Source organism: Balaenoptera physalus (genome assembly GCF_965194825.1).
Source record: "Balaenoptera physalus genome assembly, chromosome: 13".
NCBI classification, from domain to species: domain Eukaryota; kingdom Metazoa; phylum Chordata; class Mammalia; order Artiodactyla; family Balaenopteridae; genus Balaenoptera; species Balaenoptera physalus.
The window spans coordinates 102,981,680-102,993,989 of record NC_138892.1 but is presented as its reverse complement, the minus strand read 5'-3'; the positions used below and the strand labels follow the sequence as shown (position 1 = coordinate 102,993,989).

The 12,310-nt window shown below is 47.2% G+C and overlaps 1 protein-coding gene and 1 long non-coding RNA gene across 7 annotated transcripts in view; one reads left to right on the top strand and one right to left on the bottom strand.

Annotated features, from left to right (window-relative positions):
* Positions 1-12,310, top strand: part of LOC309641530 — a 462,249-nt gene that overhangs the window by 262,529 nt on the left and 187,410 nt on the right. The gene's annotated exons all lie outside the window — the stretch shown is intronic.
* Positions 1-12,310, bottom strand: part of ANO2 (anoctamin 2) — a 348,333-nt gene that overhangs the window by 158,457 nt on the left and 177,566 nt on the right. For all 6 annotated transcript variants that reach the window (XM_082421522.1, XM_082421524.1, XM_082421521.1 and 3 more), the window contains one exon: positions 10,158-10,262. In XM_082421522.1, coding sequence (XP_082277648.1) covers positions 10,158-10,262 — 105 coding nt within the window. The remainder of the gene's footprint in view (positions 1-10,157; positions 10,263-12,310) is intronic.

Here is a 12,310-nt window from a genome sequence, read left to right as displayed (position 1 = left end):
AAGTGCAGGGGAATTCACACACACACACACACACACACACACACACACACACACACACACGGAGCCTCCCTCAGTGGTGACCGGTGGAACCAGCATGTACCCAGCTTCTCGCCCCTCAGGCAGCAGACCTGTGAAGTGCGTGCTCTCGGTCAGCTCCCAGAATTTCTCAGTGACATGACGAGCCAGCTGCCCACAGTGGTAACATGACTGGCGACGCGCCCTTTGTCGGCAGCCTTCTCTCCTCTGCCACTGTCCCACTCCACTGCCGGGGCTTCCCCCTCCCGAATGAATTTTGCAGGTGAATCACTGACTCAGGACCTGCGTCTGAAGCAACCTAAAGAGAGGACCTTTTTTTCTTTTCTTCCTAGTTCCTTACTCTTCGTGAAAGTTAAGAAAGTAATGTCTGTAAGAACATTGCGTCCACTGGGCGATGGGGCAGGTGCTTGCTCACCGGCTGGGGCCCGGCTGCCAGGCCTCCGTGGTGTACGGAGACGGAGGCCCCGGCGACCTCGCTGGCTCAGGAGATCAGGGCTAAAAGGGCACAGTCTGGAAGGCTCTCCATCCACAAAAGAGCCATCCCACCTGTTTTCTTTGAAAGCTCCTTTCTGGACATCATGTCGAAGACTCACACGGAGTCAGAACACCTTTGACCCTGGAGGAATTTTTTAAACCAACACTTTGATTTTTCTGGCACATGCAGGGCAAGAGAGCAAAGGACCCTGACAGGCTCGTGTGTGCTTCAGTGAATTCTAGGGACATGAAATAACGGCCTTGGCCCGGGCAGCAAAAGACAGATTTAATTTACGCGCTTCAGGCCGTATATGGAAAAATCATTTAGACGAAGAAAGAAAAGTCCAAACTGCGAGTCAATCGTGGCAAACATCACACATCCCAGTGGTATGTGCTGGCCTCTGTGAGCCACTTGGCTCTTCCAACACTCCCCATCCTTGCACATATTTGGGCCTTGTGTTTTCCATGAGGGTCTGGTCCGAAATACCATGGTGACTTTGCCCAGCCTTAGCTCGGAGGCAGACCCGCTGCTCCTCCCGGCCCCCCACCGTCCCACTGAGCTCTCATTTCCCAGGCTGCCTGTCTCCCTCCAGCTTCTCCACCGTAACCCAGGCCTTGGGACTCTCCTTATTTGTAACGTCTTAATATAGACGCAGGCCAGTAGAAATGTACACACTGAGCATAGGAGAAAGTCTTATTTTAGCCAGGACTTCTGCTGCTGAGAATGGGCTGTCACTTGAAGAGGGCCAGAGCCCCCGGGCCCCCGCCATCTGATGGCCTGGGCCACCTGCGAAGTCTCTCCTTGGGATGGATAATTCACAGGCTCCGCAAAGGGAGATGTTTATGGGCACGTTCTACGCTCCTCTGGCATCCTTCTCTGTGAAGCCGGAGCCACCCGGAGATTGCAAGTCAAGCAAAGTCTTCTGGATAAGGAGTTGTCGGGTTTATTTTTAAATCTCATGGATTTTAAAGGATGTCCATAATCGGAACCGTCAGTCCCCTCCTAACACACATACACACACACACACGTATACACACACATGCAGAGAGAAAGAGAGAGAAATAGAGATAGAGGGAGAAGATGCTGGGGCAGATCCCCTCCGAGGCCCATGAGAGGAGTGGGTGAGAGGCCCAGGAGCCAGTGTGGAAGGAGCTAGCCCGCCCGGCACTTCCTCTGCACACACTTTGCCACAGAGCGTTGCCCCCAAGTAAATTTCTGCGTCTTTGAAACTCTCTATGTATCTTTTTAAACTTCTCTGCCCTTGGCCGTCTCCTTCACTCTTAAGCCTCTATGGACAGAAAGCTTTTACCCAGCAGGAGTCCCCAGACTTTCTCAGTTCCCTGTACCCTTAACAGCTCGGTCATGTTTACACGATGCCCCTCGGCTGCAAAAAAAAAAGACTTAAAGGTTCCATTTAGGGAGGAGTTAAGTCCAAATAACTTAAAAAGTATTTATGTCCAGATAGCCTAGTAGCCATTTAGGAAAAAATACACAGAAACTGAAAGAAACACTGACCTTGCATGTCATTCTTCACCCTAATTCCTCACTGAAAGGACGTGTCCACTTGCAGGACACTATCCGGCTCCCCCCTCCTGGGAATCCCTTTGGACCTGACATTCGCCTCCTCTGTTTCACAAGAACTTTGTGCAGAAGCTGTGCTGCTGCCACAGGAAACTCGGCTTCTCTAAGACACGGTGATGCTGGGGGGGGGCGTGTCTTGCGTTTTAACGCTGACCCTGCTGGGGTAGCGGCTCCTGCAGTGTCTGACAGATGCCAGGTACTGCTGGACTGACCTCAAAGGTGTTTAAAAACGCCATGACTTTTGTGAGTTCCCTGTGGCACCCCGGGGTGCCCTGGGGGGCCAAAGTTTGGGAAACAGTCTTCCTGACTTAAGAAACTTCCTTGACATAATGAGACCATTTGTTCATGGCTCTCTCCTGAATGTGAGTGTGTGTGTGTGTGTAAAGAAACCCATAACCAAAGCAAACACAGGTTCATACAAGAATAAAAGTGCGTATGGAAACGTCTGGAAAGATACAAGCTAAGCTGCTAACTGTAGCTCTCTAGGGGGGCAGTTAACACTGGGAGAGACGCAGTCCAGGGAGACTGTAATGTGGGATTCCTCTTGAGAAGAATGATCTCATGTATAATTTAGATGGTGATACGTAAAAGCCCTGCAATGTTAACACACCCACACACCGACTTAGCCTCCAACCCCGCTTCCGCCGGTGCTAAGTTCTGTGCAGAGAGGTTCCTTCTTAGGAAACTTCCATCCTTCCTCACTTCCTTCCACCCTGATTCCCGGGGTGGCAGCCAGCGTCCCTGGGGGCTTTCCGGGGACTCTGCCTGCTCCACTCCCATCACGTTTGCTGCTGTGGCAGAGACACCTCTGTCCCTTGGCCGGTCTGGAGCTGTTGCCCGGAGGCAACTGGCAAGGTCCACACATCCCCGCCTGCCTGGGGCCGGACCCCCCGGTGAGGGAGAGGGAGGCCGAACCCTGAAATTCCCAATTCAAGTCCTCGGTCCCTCCTAAGACGATGTCCCCATTCTGCAGTCAAACGGGTGACTCCCCAGTCCCCGGCCACGTCCGCTTCTCTGCTCCTTGGTTCACTGACCCATTTCCCTGGGTGAGGATGCCCCGGGGAGGGGTGGGGGGGAACCATGGGTGCGAAGGGGGGCCACTCCCTGAGAGACGGCAGAACGAGAGCCGGAGAGACAGACAGACAGAAATGGAGGAGCCAGAACTGGAAACAATGAATAAAAAATAATAATCAATCAATAAACAAATCAATAAAATTAAACTTAAATTAAATTAATAAAAAAGAAAGTACACAAAATTGCTGGGGGCGGCCGTCAACAGCAGTTCTACTTTGTAAGCTGCGCTCCACCCATGGAGCTACACTGTACAGAGTGACCCGTTTCACTGTCCCTCTTACCAAACATGACAAGTTCGGGGTCAGCAGCATAAATGGCAGGGTTTCAGAGCCGACCAGGCCTCGGTCAGTCCTTGCCCGCCCAGGGGCTGGTCTGCGAGCCATGGGCCCAGCTCCTCCGGCTGCCCTTTGGCCTCCTTCCCACCGGTTATTCCGTCAGCTCCCGAGGACTGTGGGTGAGGATGGAGACCCAGACCGGCCCCAAGGTGCAGAGCTCAGCCTTCCCGCTGAGAGCCCACGGAACAGCAGAGACTAAACAGGAGGGGAGGCCGTGGGCACTGAGGCAAATCAACGTTTCCAGAAACGGACCCAGGGTCCAGCTTTACCTCAGCTCCTTGCTATGTGGTGCTTCAACCAATTGAGTCCCTTTCTGTTCCCAGGGTTTCCCTTTGCCAACGAGGAACCTTCTTCATCCCTAAGAAGAGTCTGAGAGAGCTATGGAGAATCATTATTATTATTATTTTTTTGACCCTCCAATGGTCATCAGGTTTCTAGTGCCTCCAAAAGAGGGCCAGAGGGAACTCTGTTCCACTGGACATTCTGACAAACGCCCCTCGGTCCCCCAGATGGGAAACCTGAGCCCCGCGCCCCAGCTCTGACAGCCCCCAGCCTCCTCCCGCTGTTGCCCAGCCTCCCAGCAAAGGCCCTCAACGATGCATAATTTATTCCACATGTCCATTTGGCATGTGTCGTAAATGTTTCAATACTTTAACTTTAGATGAGTTTTGTTTTAAAATAATTGTCCCCAGGGTGGTGCGCTGAGCAGTAAGTTAACACCCGTCCGTCCACGGGCCTCCTCTTGGCAACTCTTCCCCATAAAACGTTCAGTAAATGCAGCACTGCAGGCAGCTCCAGGCCCACCCTGGATAAACGGCAAGGCCCGGGAGGTAAGCTCCTGGGACTAGTTCAGTGGGATTTTGTTTTAAAGTCCCTTTAGTGACAGGTTTTGTAGAAGACTCTCTCAGGACCCACCGGTGCCATTTCCCCAGCTTGTCACATGCTCCCTGCTCCTTGACACAAAAATACGGTTTCCCTCCTCACTGAAGCCTTCAGGTATCTGACCCCGCCTGTGTCACTCCGATGGCACCATCACACACACACACGCACACGCGCACACACAGGCACCCTCCCACGTGCTCACACCAGAGCACACCCACCCCACTCACATGAACTTTCTCAACAGCCTGGGAAGGGTCAGGGTCCCTGACCACTCATGTATTCGTTCCTCGTGTCAGTGGGCAGCATTCTTGTGCTTTCTGCCACATTTTTATCCTCCAACAGCCTCTCAACTCCCCAGTGGGAGGACCTGGCATAAGTGATGGATCAGTGGCTAGTAGGTTCCAAAGTGATGCTGACTTATGACTGGACCTCTGTGCCAGTCCTTTGCCATTGCCCCCTGGATCTACGCTCCGCTGTTCCTTTCCTCTGCCAGGTGCTGCACCCTAAAAACCATATTTCCCAGAATGATTTATCAACTGACTTGTGGTTAAATTTGGCCAACGGGGGGCACCGGCGTTCGACTCAAAGGCAGGAGGGGGAAATTCAGGGTGTTTCTCCTCCACCCCCTCTACCTGCTTCAGACGGCATCTCCAGAAAGAGCTGCACCTCCTGCAGGGCACCGGCACCCACCGGGTTCTGGTGATACCACCTCGCTCCTGGCCCTTCCAGCCCTAAGAGTGGGGGAGCCACCAAAGTTTACACAAAACCACTGAAGAAAATGTAGGGTCGCTGGTTGTCTCGTACCCTTCTTTCCAACAAATACCACGTTCCTTCCTGCCTTTAGAATAAGGAAGAGAACCAACCATGATTCTTCACAGGTGTCTGAGGATCTGTTGAGGGGCAAACACTCCAAAGGCAGAGGAGCATAGAGGTCAAGAGCACTGCTCTTGAGTCAGACCGTCTGGCCAGACACAAGCACTGAGCAAGTTCCTTCTTTCTAGATAAATAAGCCTCAGTTTCCTCACACATAAAATTGGAAATAATACTGGTTTTGAGACTTAAATGAAATAAAACCCGTAAAGACCCACACAGAGTGAGCACTCCATAAATATTACGTCTAACCTCGCTATTTTACTATCCTCACTGTGCCCACACCCTTGAAAATCGTAACAGTAGATATTAAAATGGCCAAATTACCACCACCTAAAATAAATAAGAGATTGCCTGTCCCCCAAAGTTATGGGCTAATGACCAACATGATTCTTTCACATCAGCAAAGAAAAGTACCGACACTCAGAACTGCGGAGGCTACAATCCAATCCCCCCACGTGACAGCTGAGACGGGAGAGACCTGAGATGGGCTTGGCCACCTGGTGATATGACGTGAATTCTCCTTAGGGGAGCCTTACAGAGAAAGTTAAAGAGCAATAGGTCGCAGCTAGCTAACATCATACTTAGTGGTGAAAGGCTAAGATCAAGAACAAGACAAGGAAGTCAATTCTCATCATTTCTATTCAACATTGTACAAGAGATTCTAGTCAAGGCAATTAGGAAGAAAAGGGGGAAGGGGCGGAGGATGGAGAGAGAGAGAGAAAAATGCAACCAGGCTGGGAAACGAAGAAGTGAAACTGTCTCTCTTCAAGATGACATGATCTTATAAACAGAAAAAACCCTGAAGAATCCACTAAAGACTACCAAAATTAATAAATGAGTTCAGCAAAGTTGTGGAATATAAAATCAATACACAAATATCAACAATATTTCTATATACTAGCAATGAACAATCCAAAAGTGGAATTAAGAAAACAATTATATTTGCAATCACACGAAAAAGAATAAAACAATTATGAACAAATTTAACGAAAGATGTGCAATACCTGTACTCTGAAACTATAAAACATTTTTGAAAGAAATTAAAGAAGATCTAAAGAAATGTAAAGATATAACATGTTCATAGATTAGAAGACTTACCATTGTTACGACGGTGCTACTACCTGAATTAATCTACAGATTCAGCTCAATCCCTATCAACAATTCCATCTTGCTTTTTTTGCAGAAATTGACAAGCTGGTCATAAAATGCATATGGAAATGTGAGACACCCAGAATTGTCAAAACAATTTTGGAAAAGAAGCACAAATTCAGTCACATTCCAATTTCAAAACTTACTACACAGGTGCAGTAATTAATCAAGACAATGTGGTATTGGCCAGACATATAGATTAATGGAATAGAATTGAGTACCCAGAAATGAACTCTTACATTTAAGGTTAATTGATTTTTGATGAGGCTGACAAGATAATTCAATGGAGAAAATAATCTTTTCAACAAATGGGGCTGGAAAAACTAAATATTCATGCAAAAGATGAATTTGGACACCTTACTTATATCATACACAAAAATTAACTCAAAATGGATCATAGACCTAAATGTAAGAGCTAACACTAAAATTCTTAGAAGCAAACCTGGCAGTGTATCTCTGACAACGGATTAAGCAGTGGTTTCTTAGATATGACACAAAAGCACAAATGACAACAGGAAAAACAGTTAAATCGAACTACATCAAAAAACTTCTGTGCAGCAAACTGTATCATCAATTAAATTTTAAAAATCCACAGAATGTGAGAAAATATTTGTAAATCATATTATCTGATAAGAGACTGGTGTTCAGATTATGTAAGTAACTCTTCATACAATAATGAAAAGACAATTAACCCACCTTTAAAAATGAGCAAAGGATTTGAATAGACATTTTTCCAAAGAAGCCATAAAAACTGCCAATAAGCACGTGAAAGGATGTTCAACATCACTAGTCATTAGGGAAATGCTAATTCAAACCTCAATGAAATACCACTTCACACAACTAGAATGGATAAAATAAAAAAGACAGATAACAAGTGTTGGTGAGGATGTGGAGACATTAAGAGCCCTCATGCATTGCTGGTTGGCATGCAAAATGGTGAAGCCACTTTGAAAAATATTATAGCAGTCCTTCAAAATGTTAAACATAGAGTTTCCATATGACCCAGTAATTCTACTCTTATGTATATATCCAAAAGATGTGAAAACATACGTGCACACAAAACCTGGTACACAAATGTTCACAGCAGCATTGTTCATAATAGCCAAAAAGTGAAAGCCATCCAACTGTCCATCAACTGATGAATGTACAAATAAAATTGGGTATGTCCAAAATATGGAATATTATTTGGCAATAAAAAAGAACGAAGAACAGATATAGCTACAACATGAATGAATCATGAAAACATTTTGCTAAGTGAAAGAGGAGAAATACCACATTTTGCATGATTTCATTTACATGGAAGTCCAGAAGAGGCACACCTATTGAAACAGAAAGTATTAATAGATTACTTGCTTCCCAGGGTATAGAGTTTCTTTTTAAGGTGATAAAAATATTTTAAACTTAGATTGTGCGAATGACAGCACAAAACTGTGAATATACTAAAAACCATCGAATTGTATCATTTAAATGGGTGAATGTTATGGTCTGAGAATTAAATCACTTATAAATAAGTTTTATAAAATGAACTTGATAGCTTTAAAAAAATTTTTTTGAGAAGCAATGGGCCTTGGGATCACGTGGAGCTGAGTACGACTGCTAGCTCTCCCACAACCAGCTATGTGGTCTTTGGTAACTTCCTCTACCATCTGGGCCTCGATAAATGGTAGCTTTTATCATTCAAGAGGAAGGAATATAAGGAGAGATGGGACATGAAGCCTCAGGGTTACAAAGAAGGCAGAACCACAGCGAGCCTCTGGGATGAAAGAAGCCCATCCAAGACCATCATCTAGACTTTGATTCTTGGTCCTTGTCTGTTTCCCAGAAGAATGTGCCTCTCCTAAATATCCCACCCTAGAGCCCTGTTCTGCCACGGGTGTCGACCTCAACTCTTCCCGTAGGCAAGAGAAGCAGCCCTCCCATCAGACAGCAACATGTGCTCCTCCCTTCATCTCCCACCCTTGGCTAGATTTACAGCAAGAACAGAAGCATTCCCAATATTAACAGGATGGGGGGAACACAAGAAGGACGCTGACAATCAAATTCCAGGCCATTTTTATCTTACACCGCTCATTTGGGAAGGTCATTTTCCCCCCAATGCCTATAAGGCATTAGATGCTTTGAGCTTTACATTCTCAACAGTGTAATGAAAATAGATGTTGAATGCTAACACATAAACATATGTATCATTCATAATGCATTCAGATGTTTTTCAATTATTCATGGTTCCTGAAAGTTATCTGACCTATTGTGCATATATATCCGAGCAGTGTTTATATCAGAACCACAGCCTCAGTGTACGCAATTCCAGCTCCTCGGCATTCCTGTCTATGGAATTAAAATTAAATGAGGCAGCGGTCATTAAAAGTTACATGTGATTTCCATAAAATTATCCATTGTATATGGCCCTGGGGTGGAGAAAGAAGGTTGCATAGGATTGCCAAACCCGACAGGACACAATATGTTTGCTTTCTGATGAGGGTGGTGGTGATGATTACTCTTTCCTAAGAATGAATTCATTTTCTTCCCCAAATAATTGGCGGTCTTGGACTTACTTTTTTCTAGGGAAATAATAACTTAGACAGCCACCCCCTTTCTCTTCTAAGTCCTGCTTTCTTAAAGGAAAAAAAAGAGAAAGAAAGAAAGAAAGACAGCTAGTTTTCTGGGCTTAAAAACACCACATTCTCCGTATTGGTGCTTGAATAAATTTGCATGTTAACATGAATGGTTCCAACTTAAAGAATGTAAAATTAAATGAAATTTTAATTCGAATCCAAGATGGAGAAAAGACACGTGTAAAAACAACAGATTGTCGATCTCGTTGAATTTTTTCAGGAACCAGATTAGGAAAGACATCAACACACACACACACACTCTTGGTTTCAAAAAAGGGTGGCACTCAGAGGAGACCGGCGGTGCCAAAGAGGAGCCCCCCACCTCACAGGCACTGCGAGTATTTACAGATCGCAGCACAGATCCTGAAGCTCTGTTTCGATTTCTGAATGCCACCATAAAACTCAGAAATACGACTCACAATCACCTCCGTACTTTGGAGGCCCATCCAGAGACAATGAAATGTGAGGAAGAGTGTATGAGCGGCTCAGGCAAATACAGGCATGGATGTGCCTCTGCCAGCCCTAAGGGCCATTTCTCGATTTATCCCTGCATAGCGGTTAGATGCCCAGACTGTCAGAGACTCATCTGGGTTGGAATCCCAGATCCACCCACCATTCACTGTCTGGGTGACCTCCGGTCAACGACTTAAGCTGTGGACATAACTTTCGTCATTAGTTTTCATTTACAGAAAAATTGCGCCAGCCTCATAAATTTATTTCGAGAATAAAATGATACAATGTGCTGAGAACAGTGCCTGGCCCGCAGCAAGGACTGAATAAAGGTTAGCTGTCGTTGCGCTGGTTGGTCTGGCGGTGGTTGCTATTGCTATTCGATTGTAGGTGATAAGAGTTCAGAGGACCCAGGTCTGAAACGGTTTCTTTCTTTTCCGACCTGCTCTCCCATTTCATCCAGACATCACCACCCGGGAAGGAGAGACAAATCAGGTCATGGCAGAAGACTGCTCCCCACAACCTCTGCCCACGGGACAACGAGAGATGCCATGCTCTCTTTCCATCCTGTCCCACCGCTGTCAGCCCTTCTCACAGCCCAGTCTCCATCCGCGAAGGCATTCCCAGTGAAATGACAATAGGATCTTAAGAAATAAAAGGGAAGGCAAGCACCAGGCGCCAGCATCTTACCTCATCCGCAGTCCCACCGGTTCCCAATTTCCGGACCAGAGACTTGCCGCTCTCCCTCCGCATTTTCTCCCGGACTCTGGCTTCATACTCAGGCCGGGAGTGCTCCTAAAACCCAGAGTCACAGAGCGGTTAGTACACAGGCGGAGGGCCACCTCGGCCCGCGGGGTGTGACCAGACACCACAAGGACAGTAAGCCAGATCATGGGGTCAGATGCTATGGGACAAGGGCTGCCACACTACACACAACAACCACGAGGCGTCGAGACCAGGGACACAGTGTGGCGGGAGAGGGGGACACACAACACTTGCTACCACACTGAAAACCAAACCTGAGCACGTTCCTGGGGGTGGCGCCAGTGTTGAGAAAGGAGAGAGGAAGCGTTAACTAGGAGCTGATACAAAGAGCTGCCCCGTGCTGCACAGAGCAGTTGGACCAAAGGCCTGGGGCTACCTCTGGTCATCCCACTATCTATCCTCAGGCCTCAACTTTAAGTCACAATGAGCCAAATCCCAGCTGGAGAAACAGATGTGCCCCACAGCTGGGAGTTAGGGCAAGGACCAAACGTCTTCCCTGCGCCATTCTTCTGCAAGCTAAAAACGGCCGCCAGTAAACATCAAAGTTGAATGTGCCCAGAGGGAATCTTAAAACTCCCTTGCCTGGACCTGTTTCCTATTCAGCCTTGGTGAGTAACTCATTGTCAACCACACTGATGCTCAAGAGACAGCACAGGGACACTGAGCAATGTAAACCTGGATAGTGAGTCACCAGGCATGGGAAAGAGGGCCTGGCTCATCAGAAGGACCACGGTCCCATCACGGCAGATGCTGCGGCAGGAAGATGCGTGACTTACTTCAAAGAGAACTTAACGGTGTACACCTGGCCACACTGGTGCGTCTTCCCTGCAGCTTCCAAGGACTAATATCTACCAGCGTGAGGACTTCACATTCCTGCATCATTTTCTGAGAACTCCCAGGCAGGGATTCCGGAGCCGGCTCCCAGCGGACACAGAGAACACACATTCCCTCATCACTGCTCACGCCTCGGAGATTCTGAAAGCCAACAAGCTAGGCTCCTGACCTGTCTCTGGCTTTCCCGAGACGTGCCATGATGCTGGAGGGGAGAAACTATGCACGTGACTAGTAAGAATAACCAGTACAACAGAGGAGGAGCCACTCCAGAGCTGTGAAGGCTGTCCACCATCACCCGGGCTCCACGGTGCAGTCCCACCCTCGGAGATGGGACCTTCTCTGCCTGCTGAAACACAGCTGGCGGTGTCTCCCCCTCTCAAATATTCTAGAGTTTTATAGCTTACACAACACGTAGTTCTTGATTACGTCATCTTCTTTTATTATTTCCTAGTTGTTTTGCATGTGGGAATCTTTTGATCCTAAGATAAGAATCCACTACCTGGTCTCCATTATTTTGTTTCTCGCAGTAATTGGCACCATGGGGAGAACACAGAAATCTCTAAACGCTTGCGAAGTTCACTTCATTTTGTCTCTCCCCTTCATCCATCCTCCAACGCAGCATTTCCTAATGTGTGTGCCAGGAGGGTTTCAGCTAAAAAAGGATTCCAGGGTCTAACAGATTGGAAAATACCATACAACGTGTCACCTGAGAGTCACAGCGAGCCTAATAAAAGCTCTGAGAAGTTCTCCTGTAAAGACACCTGCTGAATCTTCTTCAACCCACCACGTCCCACAAAACTTCTTCCGCCTCCAACAATTAACCTCCTGCAGAAATACTTGGAGAAATGTGCTGTGACATTTTCCTCCATGGCCTCTGAAATTTGGTTGCTTTTCTTCTATATTATTCCTGTGAAAGATTTTAACTACAGAACTAAAGCCGTGTCTTTTTGTACCATCCTCTGGATTCTAAAGCCCTTCAAGCGGAAATTGCGTCTATCCTGTCACCCTCGGCAAAGGAGCTGAGGGGCCTTCCCTACTGACTGTAGCGTGCTCCCGACCTGCCCCTGACTTTCCAAAGACATGACATCACGTAGAGGAGTGTCCTCACATCCCTCTGGTGGTGGCTGTGGCCCACTTCACTGCACTCTGGGCCCCAGTTCAGACCCTCCTCATCTGTTTAGAACAAGCTGAGAGCTCTTGGCACATGGACAGGAGTCCGAGGCTCTCAAAGCAGAGTGTCAGGC